This window comes from Salvelinus fontinalis, chromosome 27 (genome assembly GCF_029448725.1).
Source record: "Salvelinus fontinalis isolate EN_2023a chromosome 27, ASM2944872v1, whole genome shotgun sequence".
Lineage (NCBI taxonomy): Eukaryota > Metazoa > Chordata > Actinopteri > Salmoniformes > Salmonidae > Salvelinus > Salvelinus fontinalis.
In genome coordinates, this window is record NC_074691.1 from 29,231,708 (window position 1) to 29,252,635 (window position 20,928).

At 42.6% G+C, this 20,928-nt stretch overlaps 1 protein-coding gene across 4 annotated transcripts in view; it reads left to right on the forward strand.

Annotated features, from left to right (window-relative positions):
- LOC129825403 (uncharacterized) overlaps positions 1–20,928 on the forward strand; it is a 39,461-nt gene that overhangs the window by 11,650 nt on the left and 6,883 nt on the right. Inside the window, exons 6-15 of one of the 4 annotated variants that reach the window (XM_055885492.1) lie at positions 718–774; positions 942–1,012; positions 1,372–1,433; positions 4,656–4,717; positions 4,809–4,886; positions 5,321–5,389; positions 7,113–7,279; positions 10,475–10,614; positions 13,376–13,409; positions 13,549–13,636. In XM_055885492.1, coding sequence (XP_055741467.1) covers positions 718–774; positions 942–1,012; positions 1,372–1,433; positions 4,656–4,717; positions 4,809–4,886; positions 5,321–5,389; positions 7,113–7,279; positions 10,475–10,614; positions 13,376–13,409; positions 13,549–13,636 — 828 coding nt within the window. Of the gene's footprint in view, positions 1–717; positions 775–941; positions 1,013–1,371; positions 1,434–4,655; positions 4,718–4,808; positions 4,887–5,320; positions 5,390–7,061; positions 7,280–10,474; positions 10,615–13,375; positions 13,410–13,548; positions 13,637–20,928 lie in introns of all 4 variants that reach the window. The other 3 variants (XM_055885490.1, XM_055885493.1, XM_055885491.1) reach the window with 3 other exon arrangements.

A 20,928-nucleotide genomic window follows, 5' to 3' on the forward strand; every position in this document is an offset into this window, starting at 1 on the left:
AACACCACAAACGACAGTTTGAATCAGGTTATGTAGATATGAATCTCATGCTCACAAGTTTGTTCGTTTTCCCCAGGAGGCTGCCTTTTTAAAAAGCAACAAATCCCTTTGAAAACTACCTATCGAGTCAAAAATGTATTAGTGTCAAAATTGACTGCAAAGTGGAAATAGGATCATTTTGGTCATAAAGTCAGTCTCATCTAAAATGGACATTGGACATACGTGAGTCACAACGGGTAAATGAAGGTTGGGTTTTGATTTGACGATGTCCATTTTCCCACTAACATGGGGGTGAACAGTTGTGGGGATTGCTCTCTATCCAATAGCATAGGCAGTGAGACAGACCTGCCCAGCAGCCAGACTTTATTTACATAAGACAAGTCACACATTTTTTTTACTTGAGAAATAACGCAACAAACACCTTAGTTAAATGTGCAACTAAAACATTCTTGGCAAAAATGTACACATGTATTACAGATTTCTTGAATTATCTTCGATATTATTTGGATTTTGAGGAAGTAAAATAGGCTACAGTGTCTCATGAGGGACAAAACATCATTAACCAATGGCGGAATTGTTTAGGGAACACACCTCCAAGACTGAAATCAAATTTTTCTAAGGATTAATAGAAAAACACGATTGGCATGGTCAGTGGCTCTTTAAATGTAGAGATATTGCTTGGTCTGCTATTAATGTTTTTCCTTGTTGTCTTCGTAGGAACTATCCCCCAGGCAAATAGCAGATGCTCGGCAGAAGTTTGACAGTTATGACAAGGTGGTAATTTTAAGTCAAATATTTTTAAGCCATGTCTTAAAATGTAGGTGTGCTCATATTTGATCACCTTCATACAGTCTCCATTGCCTGTCTTGTGGAGGTGTTTAAATGTCCAAGATTCTTCCAAGATCCTGGCTCTTATTGTGTTTCAACTATCCACTTCACAGGACAGAACTGATGGGATATGCAAAGAGGATTTGGAAGCTCTGTTCGGAGATGTATTTCCCAACTTCAACAAGTATGTTTGTGCAGACAAAACACTGAGTGCTGCATTCTTGGACCAATATTTAACCAAAACACATGCATTTCCATTGAAAATGCTTTGTCATTCAGGAATAGACATAATCTGGGTCTGGGAAACCTGCCCTCATTGCAAAGATGGTACTACAACACTACTTTTGGCCTCAATCCACAGTTCATCCAGTTTTCCTTAAAGGTGCACTATGCAGAAATCGCTCTGCCATAATTAACATTTATTTATTTTTTATTCTCCCCAATTTTTTGATATCCAATTAGTAGTTAGTCTTGTCCCATCGCTGCAACTCCCATACATATTGCAGCTTTAACACAAGCCGTTGTCTGTGTGTCCAATAACAGGAACATGCTGGAGAGGTTCGTCACTGATGAGCTCCGAGCTGGAGACAAAGCCTCCAGTAAATGTAAGTGTTCTGTAGGAAGTGACGTATTGTTAATGAATGGTTGCTTTAGTTACAAGCATGGCAACACAAAGCTGCTCTGATGCTTTGTCTCCATGTTTCTCGACTTCCGGCGCCGACCGAGATGGCCGCCTCGCTTCGCGTTCCTTGGAAAATATGCAGTATTTTGTTTTTTTATGTGTTATTTCTTACATTGGTACCCCAGGTGATCTTAGGTTTCATTACATACAGTCGGGAGGAACTACTGAATATACGATTAACGTCAACTAACCATCGTTCCTACCAGGAATATGACTTTCCCGAAACGGATCCAGTGTTTTGCCTTCCACCCAATACAATGGATCTGATCCCAGCCGGCGACCCTACGCGACGCTGTAAAAGGGGCAAACGTAGCGGTCTCCTGGTCAGGCTTCGGAGACGGGCACATCGCGCTCCACTCCCTAGCATACTACTCGCCAATGTCCAGTCTCTTGACAATAAGGTTGATGAAATCCGAGCACGGGTAACATTCCAGAGAGACATCAGGGATTGCAACGTGCTCTGCTTCACGGAATCATGGCTAACTCAAGAGACGCTAACGGAGTTGGTGCAGCCAGCTGGTTTCTTCACGCATCGCGCCGACAGAAACAAACATCTTTCTGGTAAGAAGAGGGGCGGGGGGGTATGCCTCATGATTAACGAGACGTGGTGTGATCATCATAACAACACACAGGAACTCAAGTCATTCTGTTCACCTGATCTAGAACTCCTCACAATCAAATGTCGACCGCATTATCTACCAAGGGAATTCTCTTCGATCATAATCACAGCCGTATATATTCCCCCCCAAGCAGACACATCGATGGCCCTGAACGAACTCTATCTGACTCTTTGTAAACTGGAAACCACACACCCTGAGGCTGCATTCATCGTAGCTGGGGATTTTAACAAGGCTAATTTAAAAACAAAACTCCCTAAATTCTATCAGCATATCGATTGTGCTACCAGGGCTGGTAAAACCCTGGATCATTGTTATACTAACTTCCGCGACGCATATAAGGCCCTCCCCCGCCCTCCTTTCGGAAAAGCTGACCACGACTCCATTTTGTTGCTTCCAGCCTACAAACAGAAACTAAAACAACAAGCTCCCGCGCTCAGGTCTGTTCAACGCTGGTCCGACCAATCTGATTCCACGCTTCAAGACTGCTTCGATCACGCGGATTGGAATATGTTCCGCATTGCGTCCAACAACAACATTGAAGAATATGCTGATTCGGTGAGCGAGTTCATTAGGAAGTGCATTGATGATGTCGTACCCACAGCAACGATTAAAACATTCCCAAACCAGAAACCGTGGATTGACGGCAGCATTCGCGTGAAACTGAAAGCGCGAACCACTGCTTTTAACCAGGGCAAGGTGACCGGAAACATGACCGAATACACACAGTGTAGCTATTCTCTCCGCAAGGCTATCAAACAGGCTAAGTCCCAGTACAGAGACAAAATAGAGTCGCAATTCAACAGCTCAGACACAAGAGGTATGTGGCAGGGTCTACAGTCTATCACGGATTACAAAAAGAAAACCAGCCCCGTCGCGGACCAGGATGTCTTGCTCCCAGACAGGCTAAATAACTTTTTTGCCCGCTTTGAGGACAATACAGTGCCACTGACACGGCCCGCTACCAAAACCTGCGGGCTCTCCTTCACTGCAGCCGAGGTGAGTAAAACATTTAAACGTGTTAACCCTCGCAAGGCTGCAGGCCCAGACGGCATTCCCAGCCGCGTCCTCAGAGCATGCGCAGACCAGCTGGCTGGTGTGTTTACGGACATATTCAATCAATCCTTATCCCAGTCTGCTGTTCCCACATGCTTCAAGAGGGCCACCATTGTTCCTGTTCCCAAGAAAGCTAAGGTAACTGAGCTAAACGACTACCGCCCCGTAGCACTCACTTCCGTCATCATGAAGTGCTTTGAGAGACTAGTCAAGGACCATATCACCTCCACCCTACCGGACACCCTAGACCCACTCCAATTTGCTTACCGACCCCCCAGGTGGTGAGGGTAGGTAACAACATCTCCACCCCGCTGATCCTCAACACTGGGGCCCCACAAGGGTGCGTTCTGAGCCCTCTCCTGTACTCCCTGTTCACCCACGACTGCGTGGCCATGCACGCCTCCAACTCAATCATCAAGTTTGCGGATGACACTACAGTGGTAGGCTTGATTACCAACAACGACGAGATGGCCTACAGGGAGGAGGTGAGGGCCCTCGGAGTGTGGTGTCAGGAAAATAACCTCACACTCAACGTCAACAGCAGCGCCTCTTCAACCTCAGGAGGCTGAAGAAATTCGGCTTGTCACCAAAAGCACTCACAAACTTCTACAGATGCACAATCGAGAGCATCCTGTCGGGCTGTATCACCGCCTGGTACGGCAACTGCTCCGCCCACAACCGTAAGGCTCTCCAGAGGGTAGTGAGGTCTGCAGAACGCATCACCGGGGGCAAACTACCTGCCCTCCAGGACACCTACACCACCCGATGTCACAGGAAGGCCATAAAGATCATCAAGGACAACAACCACCCAAGCCACTGCCTGTTCACCCCGCTATCATCCAGAAGGCGAGGTCAGTACAGGTGCATCAAAGCAGGGACCGAGAGACTGATAAACAGCTTCTATCTCAAGGCCATCAGACTGTTAAACAGCCACCGCTAACATTTAGCGGCCGCTGCCAACATACTGACTCAACTCCAGCCACTTTAAAAATGGGAATTGATGGAAATTATGTAAAAATGTACCACTAGCCACTTTAAACAATGCCACTTAATATAATGTTTACATACCCTACATTACCCATCTCATATGTATATGTATATACTGTACTCTATATCATCTACTGCATCTTGCCATCTTTATGTAATACATGTACCACTAGCCACTTTAAACTATGCCACTTTATGTTTACATACCCTACAGTACTCATCTCATATGTATATACCGTACTCTATACCATCTACTGCATCTTGCCTATGCCATTCTGTACCATCACTCATTCATATATCTTTATGTACATATTCTTTATCCCTTTACACTTGCGTGTATAAGGTAGTAGTTGTGGAATTGTTAGGTTAGATTACTTGTTGTTATTACTGCATTGTCGGAACTAGAAGCACAAGCATTTCGCTACACTCGCATTAACATCTGCTAACCATGTGTATTTGAATAATACATTTGATTTGATTTGTAGCTAGTGACTTCCAAGAGTTTCTGGGCTTGTACAGGCGCTTCTTCAGTCAGTGTCGAAGTGTGGTAAGACACCTTTACTATTCCTTTATAGATCAAATCATAGATTGAACTTTGTATGAACCAACACATTGTCATAAGGGTCCTTCCCTTCCAGATCACCCATGACACCAGTGATGTCATTCACAATCCCAGTGGATTTGTTGAGAAGATGAGCCCTTCACCGGCGAGTAAGGTATGTTGGTTCTATTCAAACTATAGCGCACTGCATGTTCTAATGATGTAGTTCTGTCTATAAAATAGTTTCTCATAGCATAACTATTTTCTTACTTTGTTAATATTGCATTCCTTTAATACCTGTTTGTGAACAGCTTACTTGCGAATCAATTAATTTCTACAGAACTTGCCCTAAAGTTACATGAACTCATAACAAGAGACCTAGCTCTGTATTTCCAGGATGTGAACATAGGGTCTAAATGACATGAACATTTAAGAGAATGTTGATTGTTAAAACAAAGCTTCAGATTTTTATTTTGACGCTTTCTTTCAAAAGGACGAAGAGGTCAGTAGACTAAACTGTGTTTTATTCTCCCTAAATGTAGCCTCCTTTTAGGGCCCCAGTACCCAACCTGTTAGTGAGCAGGCTGATAGCACTGTTCTCATACACAGATCCCCAGGTTTAAAGGACATAAGAACAGTGCGCAGGAGGAGAAGGCTGACGCCAAGGTAAACTGCAAGGTGGGGAACAGGTTTGTGTTCATTAGACACCAAATGGAAGAAAATGTTCCGAAAGGGGGAGGGAAGAGCTGAACTCGTTTTTGTTTGGTTTGCCCTAATGAACACACCCCTGGTGTAGAATAGGCTCATACCAACTTAACCAGGGGAATTTTTCTCAACACTGGCTGGAATGTGTTTTTAACCAATCAGCATTCAGGATTAGACCTACCCGTTGTATAATTGGTACAGGGTCACCACTAGCACAGGGAAGATGGGACAGCGGTCTTCAACAAGGCAACTGCTTCTTAACTGGGCTCTAACTACTGAGATACAGCATCTATAATGTGCTTTATCATCCAAATCATCTGATTCTAATGAATTATGAGTGTTGACAGTTTTGATTTGAAAATCTCTTGCCTGTGCTGGGTGCATGTGTTTTACTAGTGGTTTTACTAAGACTAACATAGCTAATGGGTTAGTTGTCAACTGTCCTAATGGGTGATATAGTAGGTAAGACTAACATAGCTAATGGGTTAGTTGTCAACTGTCCTAATGGGTGATATAGTAGGTAAGACTAACATAGCTAATGGGTTAGTTGTCAACTGTCCTAATGGGTGATATAGTAGGTAAGACTAACATAGCTAATGGGTTAGTTGTCAACTGTCCTAATGGGTGATATAGTAGGTAAGACTAACATAGCTAATGGGTTAGTTGTCAACTGTCCTAATGGGTGATATAGTAGGTAAGACTAACATAGCTAATGGGTTAGTTGTCAACTGTCCTAATGGGTGATATAGTAGGTAAGACTAACATAGCTAATGGGTTAGTTGTCAACTGTCCTAATGGGTGATATAGTAGGTAAGACTAACATAGCTAATGGGTTAGTTGTCAACTGTCCTAATGGTTGATATAGTAGGTAAGACTAACATAGCTAATGGGTTAGTTGTCAACTGTCCTAATGGTTGAAATAGTAGGTAAGACTAACATAGCTAATGGGTTAGTTGTCAACTGTCCTAATGGTTGATATAGTAGGTAAGACTAACATAGCTAATGGGTTAGTTGTCAACTGTCCTAATGGGTGATATAGTAGGTAAGACTAACATAGCTAATGGGTTAGTTGTCAACTGTCCTAATGGTTGATATAGTAGGTAAGACTAACATAGCTAATGGGTTAGTTGTCAACTGTCCTAATGGTTGATATAGTAGGTAAGACTAACATAGCTAATGGGTTAGTTGTCAACTGTCCTAATGGGTGATATAGTAGGTAAGACTAACATAGCTAATGGGTTAGTTGTCAACTGTCCTAATGGGTGATATAGTAGGTAAGACTAACATAGCTAATGGGTTAGTTGTCAACTGTCCTAATGGGTGATATAGTAGGTAAGACTAACATAGCTAATGGGTTAGTTGTCAACTGTCCTAATGGGTGATATAGTAGGTAAGACTAACATAGCTAATGGGTTAGTTGTCAACTGTCCTAATGGGTGATATAGTAGGTAAGACTAACATAGCTAATGGGTTAGTTGTCGATATTTCCTCGCAAATATTTCAGTGCCACAACTAACTTCCTGTCGCTTCAAGTCTTACCATTTGCAAATAAATGCGAGCTAACCCACTCAAATAAACAGAAGCAACTTTAAACGTCTGTTTTTATGTTATTTTTGTTGTCTTGCTCCTGTATGGTACCACACAGGGCGAGGAGGTCAGCCACAGTGACACCAGTCTGAACTTCGTCTCTCTAAAGGGTAAAGGTCAGGGTCACGTGGTGTCGAGGCACAGCGAGGCGTCCGGGGACAACGGCAACGCCCCCGTGGCGAGCCTGAAGAAGGGTCTCGAGGTGGAGGAGCACGCAGACGAGAGCAACTCGTTCTTTGACGACCCTTTGCCTAAACCACAGAAAACCTATGGCTGGTGAGGATGCTTTGACCACCGGGAGGTTGACTACCACAGGCTTTGTTTCTAGGCCCCTTACATTAAAGAGATGGAGAATGTAGACCTATGTGATCCTCGATTGAACAGGTGTGCTGCTCCATGATCCATCACATAAGTAATGCGTTAGGGATAAATGTAAAACATGCATGTCATTAATATTAGTGTAAAAATGTATCATGACTAATCTTGCAACCGTATATCTAAGAATCTTAAAATGCAGGGTTGTTAGTCAACTCTGAGGGGTTAGGTCTATTTGGAAAAAGTGGTGCTGCAGGATATTTTTGTGACAAAGTATTGTAGCCAACCTGCCGTAATTTGTGTAGAGCAGTGCGGCTCTGCTCACTGAATGTTCTCTCTCTTCTGTCATGCTGCGTATGGAAGTAGTAGTGTCCCCCTGACTAAGAGTAATTCAGGGGCCAGTCTGTCTAACAAGAAAACCAGTCAGAAAGAGTATGTCCTCACTGTAAACTCAATGAGTTGGGCTCATTACAGTGACGCGTGAGTTGGAAATGCAGGGCTGTGATCATTAGGTAGCACCGTAACAATTTTTTTTGCAACTTTCAGTCAATTTTCTTCCGTTTTGGTGCCTGATGAACACAACTCTGTTCTATCTATAGCAGGTCATCTGAAATATACAGTTGAAGTCGGAAATTTACATACACCTTAGCCAAATACATTTAAACTCTGTTTTTCAATTCCTGACATCCTGACAATTCCTGACATTTTAATCCTAGTAAAAATTCCCTGTCTTAGGTCAGTTAGGATCACCACTTTATTTTAAGAATGTGAAATGTCAGAATGATAGTAGAGAGAATGATTTATTTCAGCTTTTATTTCTTTCTTCACATTCCTAGTGGGTCAAAAGTTTACATACACTTTATTATCATTTGGTAGCGTTGCCTTTAAATTGTTTAACTTATGTCAAACGTTTCGGGTAGCCTTCCACAAGCTTCCCACAATAAGTTGTGTGAATTTTGGCACATTCCTACTGACAGAGCTGGTGTAACTGAGCCAGGTTTGTAGGCCTCCTTGCTCGCACACGCCTTTTCAGTTCTGCCCACAAATGTTCTATAGGATTGATGTCGGGCTTTGTGATGGCCACTCCAATACCTTGACTTTGCCATTTTGCCACAACTTTGGAAGTATGCTTGGGGTCATTGTCCATTTGGAGGACCCATTTGCGACCAAGCTTTAACGTTCTGACTGACTGTCTTGAGATGTTGCTTCAAAATATCCACATCATTTTCCTCCCTCATGATGCCATCTATTTTGTGAAGTGCACCAGTCCCTCCTGCAGCAAAGCACCCCCACAACATGATGCTGCCACCCCCGTGCTTCACGGTTGGGATGGTGTTCTTTGGCTTGCAAGCCTCCCTCTTTTTCCTCCAAACATAATGATGGTCATTATGGCCAAACAGTTCTATTTTTATTTCATCAGACCAGAGGACATTTCTCCAAAAAGTACAATCTTTGTCCCCATATGCAGTTGCAAACCGTAATCTGTAATTTTTATGGCGGTTTTGGAGCAGTGGCTTTTTCCTTGCTGAGCGGCCTTTCAGGTTATGTCGATATAGGACTCATTTTACTGTGGATATAGATACTTTTGTACCTGTTTCCTCCAGCATCTTCACAGGGTCCTTTGCTGCTGTTCTGGGATTGATTTGCACTTTTCGCACCAGAGTACGTTCATCTCTAGGAGACAGAACGCGTCTCCTTCCTGAGCAGTGTGACGGCTGCGTGGTCCCATGGTGTTTATACTTGCGTGCTATTGTTTGTACAAATAAGCGTGGTACCTTCAGGCGTTTGGAAATTGCTCCTAATGATGAACCAGACTTGTGGAGCTCTACAATTTTTTTCTGAGGTCTTGGCTGATTTCTTTTGTTTTTCCCATGATGTCAAGAAAAGAAGCACAGAGTTTGAAGGTAGGCCTTGAAATACATCCACAGGTACACCTCCAATTGACTCAAATGATGTCAATTAGCCTATCAGAAGCTTCTAAAGCCATGACATAATTTTATGGAATTTTCAAAGCTGTTTAAAGGCACAGTCAATTTAGTGTATGTAAACTTCTGACCCACTGGAATTGTGATACAGTGAATTATAAGTGAAATAATCTCTGTAAACAATTGTTGGAAAAATGACTTGTTATGCACAAAGTAGATGTCCTAACCGACTTGCCAAAGCTATAGTTTGTAAACAAGAAATTTGTGGAGTGGTTGAAAAACGAGTTTTAATGACTCCAACCTATGTGTATGTAAACTTTCCACTTCAACTGTAAATCTGTGTTAGGTTAGTGTTCTGTACTCAAGTTGAAAGTACATTGGAGGTGTTTGTTAAGATGACTAAAGTCCCGTAAAAACATGAACCTGTGTGACCTTGGCCTAAGTTGTGTGGCAGATTGTTTGGTTTAATCACAGAAGCACTGTGCTGTCTGGATCTGCTCTGTTGCTCCATGTCCTTGTTCTTCCACTGTAGCTTCCTCTGTTTCCTCCCGTCTTTCTTTCTGTTTATCTGTGTTTGTCCCTTCCCTCTGTCCCCAAGCAGCTTCGTCCACTCTCTGAGGGAGGAGAGCCTCTCAGGGCGCTCCTTTACTCCAGTGAGGAGGGGCGCTAGCCTCAATGTGTGAGTGTGCATGGTGTTGGTGTGTCACTCCTCCATTAGCTAAGTTAGTTGTGCAGCTCCGAGTGATGTGAAAAATCACATCATTTGCCTCCTGCCTCAACTGTAATGAATGTTGTTTTGTAACGTTTGCTGTCAGCCTTGGAATGAAAAGTCCGTACTTTAGTCGGTACTTTAACATCCAATATGGAGGTTATGGACTTGTACTTTTCTGTGTGTGTGTATTTCTGTGTGTGTTGTGCGAGTGTCCTTCCTTCACTGCACTCCTGTCTGTGGTCTCACTCACTCACTCTCACTCAGCCTGTCTACTCTGGGCAGTGAAACAGAGGGTGATGGGGACCAGCTCTTTTCTGACCATGATAATAAACTGAGCTGTTCGGAGAACAGGTGAGCTGCAGGCTCAAGGCATCCTCCCTCTCTCGGTGTGTGCGTGCGTGCACACACCTTTATATCAACTACATGTCTACCTCAGTGAATGTCTCCTCGACCTTAGTGAATGTGTGTTGACTGCGTGTCCTCCAGACTGAGGCCTTGCCTCGTCTGTTCATCCCCCAGGAGAGCAGCAGATTTGGGGAGGGGAGTGGGCAGCAGAACCCTGGCCTCCTTTTTGGACCCGGCCACACAGCGGAGTGCTGCAGGTGGGGGGTCTCACTCAGGAGAATCCCACCACAGAGACCTCTCAGGCAGCAGGAACGGTGAGAGAAGCATGTGTGTGTAAGGAAGATATACTGAGTGTACAAAACATTAAGAACACCTTGCTAATATTGAGTTGCACCCCCTTTTGCCCTCAGAATAGCCTTAATTCGTTGAGGCATGGATTCTACAAGTTGTGGAAAGTGTTCCACAGGGATGCTCGCCCATGTTGACTCCAATGCTTCCCACCGTTGTCAAGTTGTCTGGATGTCCTTTGGGTGGAGGACCATTCTTGATACACACAGGAAACTGTAGAGCGTGAAAAACCCAGTGACATCAATAAGGGATCACAGCTTTCACCTGGATTCACCTGGTCAGTCTGTGATGGAAAGAGCAGGTGTTCATAATGTTCTGTACGCTCGGTGTATACTGGAATAGAGGATGCATCTTCAACATCACTATGTGAATGGTAAATGCTTTTATTTCTGCCATTTTTTTTCTGTTAAGCACTATTACACTTGATTGATGTGAATAGGTTTGTTCGGGTTTTTTGTTGTGAAGTAATGCTTGAATTCTTTCAGGTACTTCACACTCCAAAGACAAAGGATTGAAAGACTTTAAAATGATGGAAGATAAAACTGGATCTTCAGTGCAGGGTCTTAGGTTCTAAATAAACAGAGTTTAAAAACTAGCAGACAATTAGGAAAAGCTCAAACCAAGTGTATTCACCAGACAGCTGCTGAACAGACTTGCTGAACAGACAAATACATGTTCCTTCCCAGCACAAGTGTTTATACCCCACTTCAGGCAGAGTCTCCTCCTTTTCTCTGAACATCACATCTTTATTGCAAGGCAGGAAGTTAGATTCTGGCTAATATACTGTTCTTTCTTCCTTAATGTACCTGACCTGACCTTGGTCCCCATTCCTCACTAAACCACAGCTCTCCACCCTTATCAGTGACCACAACCATGTGACTGCCTTTCCCTTACTCAGTAACATTCCAAGCCCCTGGCTCATATCCAATCTTAATTGACCCCACCATATACTTTCCTCCTACAGATAACCATTAGCTTCTGCTGCAGCACGTATTTCAAATTACAACCCAACAACTGAAACCAGGCTGTGTCCCTTCTCCTTCCCATAGGATACCTGATGTCTAACAATAACACGTTCTGACAGAGTGTAAACGTTCTGCATTCCCCTCTCTCCCTCAGGAACATGAACAAGGATATTCAAATTTCAAGTTTAGAAGTCAGAACCCATCAAGGGAATAATGTTAACCCAGTTCCATGTTTATTTCTTTATTTTCTATGTTGTTTTGGTGGGTTACTGTAATGCCTAATATATATTACAGCAAATAATATGGCTCAACTCTGATGTACTGACAGAGGATAAACCAGTTTTCTTGTAGAGAATGTATAAGGAAGGTATCATGTTTATTAATGACATTGTAAACAACAACGATAAAATTGTCACACGAGCAATCAATCAGGGTGTGTGGAGAAGTATGCTCAATACAAAATTAGCACCAACCTATCGCAGCTCTGCCACAAAAATGGAAGCGGCATTACATGAGAGAGAAAAATAATAAACTGGTTTGTCTGCAACCAACTAAATGGCTTAAAATGACTAATAGAAATCGTAAATGGCTTAAAATGACTAATAGAAATCGTAAATGGCTTAAAATGACCAATAGAAATCGTAAATGGCTTAAAATGACCAATAGAAATCGTAAATGGCTTAAAATGACTAATAGAAATCGTAAATGGCTTAAAATGACCAATAGAAATCGTAAATGGCTTAAAATGACTAATAGAAATCGTAAATGGCTTAAAATGACCAATAGAAATCGTAAATGGCTTAAAATTACCAATAGAAATCGTAAATGGCTTAAAATGACTAATATAAATCGTAAATGGCTTAAAATGACCAATAGAAATCGTAAATGGCTTAAAATGACCAATAGAAATCGTAAATGGCTTTTAATGACCAATAGAAGTCGTAAAATGTGTCAGTTTCACTCATGGTCAAGAGGTTTGACAACTATGCCGCATACAATTCAAGATGGTTAGGAACAGATTTTCGATGTCCCAATACAATGACAAAGTGGTTTATGAACTGATATGCAAAACAACAATTAACCCATCAATCTGTTCTTTTCAGTGTAAGCTATTTTATCAAATTCTCGCAACAAAAAGTGAACAGTCAGTGATGCAGATTTTGCCACGTTGAACCAGAATCAATAGAGCATATCTTTTAGTGCTTTTCAACCTTTGGCTTGTTTTTGGAGTCAGGTCCAGGAGTGGTTGTTATGCCATAATATCAGGGCGTGATTGGACCTGCAAACTGTATTGCTGGGGGAAATGTCATTCTACTGTTGGGATTTTTTTTATTTTAGGGCAATTTGGTCAGAAATGTTGCAGATGGAAAGGTTCAAGTCCCTAGTGAGACACCACGGTAGAATGGAGGGATGTATTGCAGGTGAAAATGGAGGAATTATGATTTACTGGGAAAGATGGGTTGAACTGTGGCTGTATGAATTAATGAGTGTTGGAATAAATACATACACATGCACAGTATAAATGTTTGAGGTCCTCCAATCAGGAGTGAGGGTGGGGATTTTGTGTTTATGCGTGTTTGGTTTCACACTGTGGGCGGGGGCTTTGCCCTGAAGGCATCTCGGGGCAGGTGGGGGCAAGCACACCCACTGACCAGAGCACCCACTGACCAGAGCACCCACTGATGCGAGCACCCACTGATGGGAGCGGCCATTCATATTGTCTTGGTATTGTTTTTATACTTAAATACCTCTGTTTTAACAGATGATGACGTTGACTGTGATGATGACTTTAACAGGTAATGTAGGGCATTGTCCTGTATCTTCACTAGATCTTGCTAGCTATTTTTAGATGTTCAGTGCTCATTCACTTGTATGTCTTATCTGTACAATGAGAGATACAAATCTAAAGGGTTTCCTGTGTTTCACCTCCACCAGCCATCGATCAGATATCTCTAAGAGTGAGGTGAGCATTGGAGAAGAGATCGAGGAGGTTTCCGTAAAGGGACCTGACAACAGCAATAAGGTATGTATGATAGTAAGGATAACAGGCATTCAACCCTACGTATCTGTGTTCAGATAGTGAGCAGCAGTGGGCTCCTCTAGTAGTCTAGACAGGAAGGTATTGACTGCTGTTTTGTTCAGGTTTAGTTCTATGTAGAGAAAAGGAAAGCTGGTTGAAGACATCCACTTGCAAATGTCAGAGAGTAAGTAATCGGTGAATTAAAAATCCCAGTATAGTGTGGGTATATGAATCAAAATGTAATCAACAGTTTATTCTCTTTGAGTACACAACATGACCAAAAGTATGTGGACACCTGCTCGTCCAATACCTCATTCCAAAATCATGGGCATTTATACGGAGTTGGTTCCCCCTTTGCTGCTATAGCAGCCTCCTCTTCTGGGAAGGCTTTCCACTAGATGTTGGAACATTGCTGCGGGGACTTGCTTACATTCAGCCACGAGCGTTAGTGAGGTTGGGCACTGATGTTGGGCAATTAGGCCTGGCTCGCAGTCGGTATTCCAATTCATCCCAAAGGTGTTTGATGGGGTTGAGGTCAGGGCTCTGCAGGCCAGTCAAGTTCTTTGACACTGATCTCGACAAACCATTTCTGTGTGGACCTCGCTTTGTGCACAGGGGCAGGAAAGGATCTTCCCCAAAGTTGGAAACACAGAATCGTCTAGAATGTCATTGCATGCTGTAGCATGAAGATTTCCCTTCACTGGAACCAAGGGCTCTAACCTGAACCACGAAAAACAGCCCCAGACCATTATTCCTCCTCCATCAAACTTTACAGTTGGCACTATGCATTGGGGCAGGTAGAGTTCTCCTGGTATCTGTCAAACCTAGATTAGTCCGTCGGACTGCCAGATGGTGAAGCGGGATTCATCACTCCAGAGAACGCGTTTCCACAGCTCCAGAGTCCAATGGCGATGAGCTTTACAACACTCCAGCTGACGCTTGGCATTGCACATGGTGATCTTAGGCTTGTATACGGCTGCTCGGCCATGGAAACCCATTTCATTAAGCTCCCAATGAGCAGTTATTGTGTTGATGTTGCTTCCAGGCAGTTTGGAACTCGGTATTGAGTGTTGCAATGAGGACAGACAATTTTTACATGCTTCAGCATTCGTCGGTCCTGTTTCTTGAGCTTGTGTGGCCTACCACTTCACAATAACAGCACTAACAGTTGACCAGGGCAGCTCTAGCAGGGCAGAAATTTGAGAAATTGACTTGTTGGAAAGGTGGCATCCAATGACAGTGCCACATTGAACGTCACTGAGCTCTTCAGTAAAGCTACTTTTCTACTGCCAATGTTTGTCTATGGAGATTGCATGGCTGTGTGCTCAATGTTATACACCTGTCAGCAACAGGTGTGACTGAAATAGCAGAATCCACTAATTTGAATGGGTGTCCACATACAGTGCACTCTGAATGTTTTCAGACCCCTTCACTATCCATATTTTGTTACATTATAGCCTTATTCTAAAAATTATTACATCGTTTTTTCCCCCCATAATGACAAAGCAAAAACTATTTTGGGAAATTTTTCAAAAATGTATTAAAAATTGTAAACTAAAATTACATTTACATAAGTATTCAGACCCTTTACTCAGTACTTTGTTGAAGCACCTCTGGCAGTGATTACAGCCTTGAGTCTTCTTGGGTCTTCCAAGCTACAAGCTTGGCACACCAGTATTTGGGGAGTTTCTCCCATTCTTCTCTGCATATCTTCTCAAACTCTGTCAGGTTGGATGGGGAGCTATCTTCAGGTCTCTCCAGAGATGTTCGATCAGGTTCAAGTCTGGGCTCTGGCTGGGCCACTCAAGGACATTCAGAGACTTGTCCCGAAGCCATTCCTGCGTTGTCTTGGCTGTGTGCTTAGGGTCTGAGATCCTGAGCGCTCTGAAGCAGGTTTTCATCAAGGATCTATCTGTACTTTGCTCCGTTCATCTTTCCCCCCCAGTCCCTGAAAACAATCTCTACAGCATGATGCCGCCACCACCATGCTTCAGCATAAGGATGGTACCAGGTTTCATCTAGATGTGACACTTGGCATTCAGGCCGAGGAGTTCAACCTTGGTTTCATCAGACCACAGAATCTTGTTTCTCATGGTCTGAGAGTCCTTTAGGTGCCGTTTGGCAAACTCCAAGCGGACTGTCATGTGCCTTTTACTGAGGAGTGGCTTCCGTCTGGCCACTCTACCATAAAAGCCTGATTGGTAGAGTGCTGCAGAGATGGTTGCCCTTCTGGAAGATTCTCCCATCTCCACAGAGAAACTCTGGAGCTCTGTCAGGGTGAACATTGGGTTCTTGGTCACCTCTCTGACCAAGGCCCTTCTCCACCATTGCTCTGTTTGGCCAGGCGGACAGCTCTAGGAAGAGTCCTAGTGGTTCCAAACTTCTTCCATTTAAGAATGATGGAGGCCACTGTGTTGTTGGGGACCTTCAATGCTGCAGAAATGTTTTGGTACCCTTCCCCAGATACTTCAAACTCATGGCTTGGTTTTTGCTCTGACATGCACTGTCAACTGTGGGACCTTATATAGACAGGTGTGGTTCTTTCCAAATCATGTCCAATCAATTGAATTTACCACAGGTGGACTCTCATCAAGTTGTGAAACTTCTCAAGGATGATCAATGGAAACAGGATGAACCTGAGCTCAATTTCGAGTCTCATTGCAAAGTATCAGTCAATAGTTCGGACATCTAATCATTCAAGGGGTTTTCTTTATATTGACTATTTTCTACATTGTAGATTAATAGTGAAGACATCAAAACAATGAAATAACACATATGGAATGATGTAGTAACCAAAAAAGTGTTCAACAAATCAAAATATATTTTATATTTGAGATTACTCAAAGTAGCCACCCTTTGTCTTGACAGTTTTGCACACTCCACATTCTCTCAACCAGATTCATGAGGTAGTCACCTGGAATGCATTTGAATTAACAGGTGTAACTTGTTAAAAGTTAATTGGTGGAATTTCTTTCCATCTTAATGCGTTTGAGCCAATCTGTTGTGTTGTGACAAGGTAGTGGTGGTATACAGAAGATGGCCCTATTTGGTAAAAGACCAAGTCCATATTATGGCAAGAACAGCTCAAATAAACAACCAGAAAAGGCAGTTCATCATTACTTTAAGACATGAATCGACAAAAGTTAAAGAACTTTGAAAGTTTCTTCAAGTGCAGTCGCAAGAACCAAGCACTATGAGGATTGCCACAGGAAGTTACCTCTGCTGCAGAGGATACTTTGGAGTTACCAGCCTCAGAAATTGCCTCAGAAATTGCAGCCCAAATATATTCTTCAGAGTTCAAGTAATAGACACATCTCAACATCAACTATTCATAGGAGACTGCGTGAATCAGGCCTTCATGGTCGAATTGCTGCAAAGAAATGACTACTAAAGAACACCAATAAGAAGAGACTTGCTTGGGCCAAGAAACACGAGCAATGGACATTCGAACGGTGGAAATCTGTCCTTTTGGTCTAATGAGTCCAAATTTTTTATTTTTCGTTCCAACCGCCGTGTCTTTGTGAGATGCAGAGTAGGTGAACGGGTGATCTCTACATGTGTGGTTCCCACCTTGAAGCATGGAGGAGCAGGTGTGATGGTGTAGGGGTGCTTTGCATGTGACACTGATTTATTTAGAATTCAAGGCACACTTAACCAGCATGGCTACCACAGCATTCTGCAGCCGATACACCATCCCATCTGGTTTGTGCTTAGTGGGACTATCATTTGTTTTTCAACAGGACAATGACCCAACACACCTCCAGGCTGTGTAAGGGCTATTTGACCAAGAAAGAGAGTGATGGATTGCTGCATCAGATGACCTGACCTCCACTATCACCCGACCTCAACCCAATTGAGATGTTTGGGATGAGTTGGACCACAGAGTGAAGGAAAAGCAGCCAACTAGTGCTCAGCATATGTGGGAATTCCTTCAAGACTGTTTCCAAAAGCATTCCTCATGAAGCTGGTTGAGAGAATTCCAAGAGTGTGCAAACCTGTCATCAAGGCAAAGGGTGACTACTATATGGTCATTTGTTTAACCCGTTTTTGGTTACTACATGATTCTAGATGTGTTATTTCATAGTTTTGATGTCTTCACTATTATTCTACAATGTAAAAAATAAAGAAAAACCCTTGAATAAGTAGGTGTGAACTTTTGACTTGTAGTGTATAGTTTACATTAGATTAGCTAAATATGGCCTCTTCCCTATCATCATGCCCTAATGCTATGTTTGAGTAAATAAGAAAGTAGGGTGTCTTTGGTGGTATTGGTATATTACCCTGTCTCTCACACACTCTTACCCTTTATTTTCTCCTCTCCCCCAGCCTATCTACAATAAGTTGGGTGGATTTTGGCCCATTCCTCCTGACAGAGCTGGTGTAACTGAGTCAGGTTTTTAGGCCTCCTTGCTCACACATACTTTTTCAGTTCTGCCCACAAATTTTAAACAATTGTGTTTGTTGTCCGTAGCTTATGCCTGCCTGCCTGCCCGCCACTAGACACTGAGGTCCTGAGTGATATCTCAGCTCAGCCAGACTCAAGGAGCTGACTACATGGAGGAGGTGGCATGACAGTCCATCAGCCTTATACCACACAGGCCATTTCTACTATGTTAACTATTATTTATGTTGTGTGTACCAGATGAGGCTGGTGGGAGGAGCTATGTGAGGATGGGCTCATTGTAATGGTATCTTTGGAAAGGAGTTAAATGTGTTTTGACTACGTTCCATTAATTCCATCCCAGCCATTACAATGAGCCAATCCTCCTATAGCTCCTCCCACCAGCCTCCTATGGCGTGTACACAGACCTAATAAAATGACCCCTTACCCAGATTGTTCTTGAAGACTGTTTCTATTGTGCTCCGTTATAACATCATGTATCCAGATGAATGTCAAGGATCTCAGGGATGACATGTTGATACATGAATGACATGTTTTCTGTCAATCTGAAACCACAATGTGGGAGTTTACTGTAATTTATGCTGTGCCACTAACATATGTTGGCAGACAGTTTAAACCACAGAAACCAGGGTGGTTTTTCTCGCAAAGAAGGGCGCCTAATTTATTTATATATTTTTTAAGGCAGACATTGAATATCCCTTTGAGCATGGTGAAGTTATTAATTAATTACACTTTGGATAGTGTATCAATATGTCCAGTCAGTACAAATATACAGGCGTCCTTCCTAACTCGGTTGACCAATGGTGACTTTTTAAAACAGTGAAGAATGTAATGGCAGTAAGGGAAAAAAGGCCATGCCTGTGCACGTGACTTTCCCCGCAGTCCCATTAGAGTGATTTCTCCCTTTCTCAGCTGTCTATCAACAGCCTCCTTGATTCCAAGGCCCGAATGCATATTTAGACTCCCCATCCCAGGTCAGTGGTTGTCGTTGTCGGCAGATGAAGACCCAAGTTATCAGTATTTCTACCAGGAAGATTGTGTGTGCATCCATAAAGTGGTTTGTGAGATTATACTCGTGGGTTTTATGCTGTTAGCAATTCTGACTCTTTTATTGTTACTTCCTTACATTTTAACTGCACATACAGTACTGTTTAACATGAAGCTAATGTTTGTGTATATTTCAGATATGACATCCATGGTATTTACAGTTGAAGTCAGAAGTTTACATACACCTTAGCCAAATACATTTAAACTCAGTTTTTCACAATTCCTGACATTCATTTAATCCTAGTAAAAATTCCCTGTTTTAGGTCAGTTAGAATTACCACTTTATTTTAAGAATGTGAAATGTCAGAATAATAGTAGAGTGATTTATTTCAGCTTTTATTTCTTTCATCACATTCCCAGTGAGTCAGAAGTTTACATGCACTCAATTAGACTTTGGTAGCATTGCCTTAAAATTGTTTAACTTGGGTCAAACGTTTCGGGTAACCTTCCACAAGCTTCCCACAATAAGTTGGGTGAATTTTGGCCCATTCCTCCTGACAGAGCTGGTGTAACTGAGTCAGGTTTTTAGGCCTCCTTGCTCACACACACTTTTTCAGTTCTGCCCACAAATGTTCTATAAGATTGAGGTCAGGGCTTTGTGATGGCCACTACAATACCTTGACTTTGTTGTCCTTAAGCCATTTTGCCACAACTTAGGAAGTATGCTTGGGGTCATTGTCCATTTGGAAGACCCATTTGCGACCAAGTTTTAACTTTCTGACTGACTGTCTTGAGATGTTGCTTCAATATATCCACATCATTTTCCATCCTCATGAAGCCATCTATTTTGTGAAGTTCACCAGTCCCTCCTGTAGCAAAGCACCCCCACAACATGATGCTGCCACCCCCGTGCTTCACGGTTGGGATGGTGTTCTTCGGCTTGCAAGCATCCCCCTTTTTCCTCCAAACATAACGATGGGCATTATGGCCAAACAGTTCTATTTTTGTTTCATCAGACCAGAGGACATTTCTCCAAAAAGTACAATCTTTGTCCCCATGTACAGTTGCAAACCTTAGACGGGCTTTTTTATGGCGGTTTTGGAGCCGTGGCTTCTTCTTTGCTGAGCTGCTTTTCAGGTTATGTCGATATAGGACTCGTTTTACTGTGGATATAGATACTTTTGTACCTGTTTCCCCTATCATCTTCAGTGTCCTTTGCCCCTGTTCTGGGTTTGATTTGCACTATTCACGCCAAAGTACGTTCATCTCTAGGAGACAGAACGAGTCTCCTTCTTGAGCGGTATGATGGCTGCGTGGTCCCATGGTGTTTATACTTGCGTTCTATTGTTTGTACAGATAAAGGTGGTACCTTCAGGCATTTGGAAATACCTCCCAAGGATGAACCAGGCTTGTGGAGCTCTACAATTTTTTTTTCTGTGGTCTTGGCTGATTTCTTTTGATTTTCCCATGATGTCAAGCAAAGAGGCACAGAGTTTGAAGGTAGGCCTTGAAATACATCCACAGGTACACCTCCAATTGACTCAAATTATGTCAATTAGCCTATCAGAAGCTTCTAAAGCCATGACATAATTTTCTGGAATTTTCCAAGCTGTTTAAAGGCACAGTCAACTTAGTGTATGTAAACTTCTGACACACTGGAATTGTGATAGTGAAATAATCTGTAAACAATTGTTGGAAAAATTACTTGTTATGCACAAAGTAGATGTCCTAACCGACTTGTCTAAACTATAGTTTGTAAACGAGAAATTAGTGGAGTGGTTGAAAAACCAGTTTTAATGACTCCAACCTAAGTGTATGTAAACTTCCCACTTCAACTTTATATTGTCTGTGCCAGCATTGCCTTAATTGCATGAGTATTTATTCATAATATGTTAGTTTAGAGATG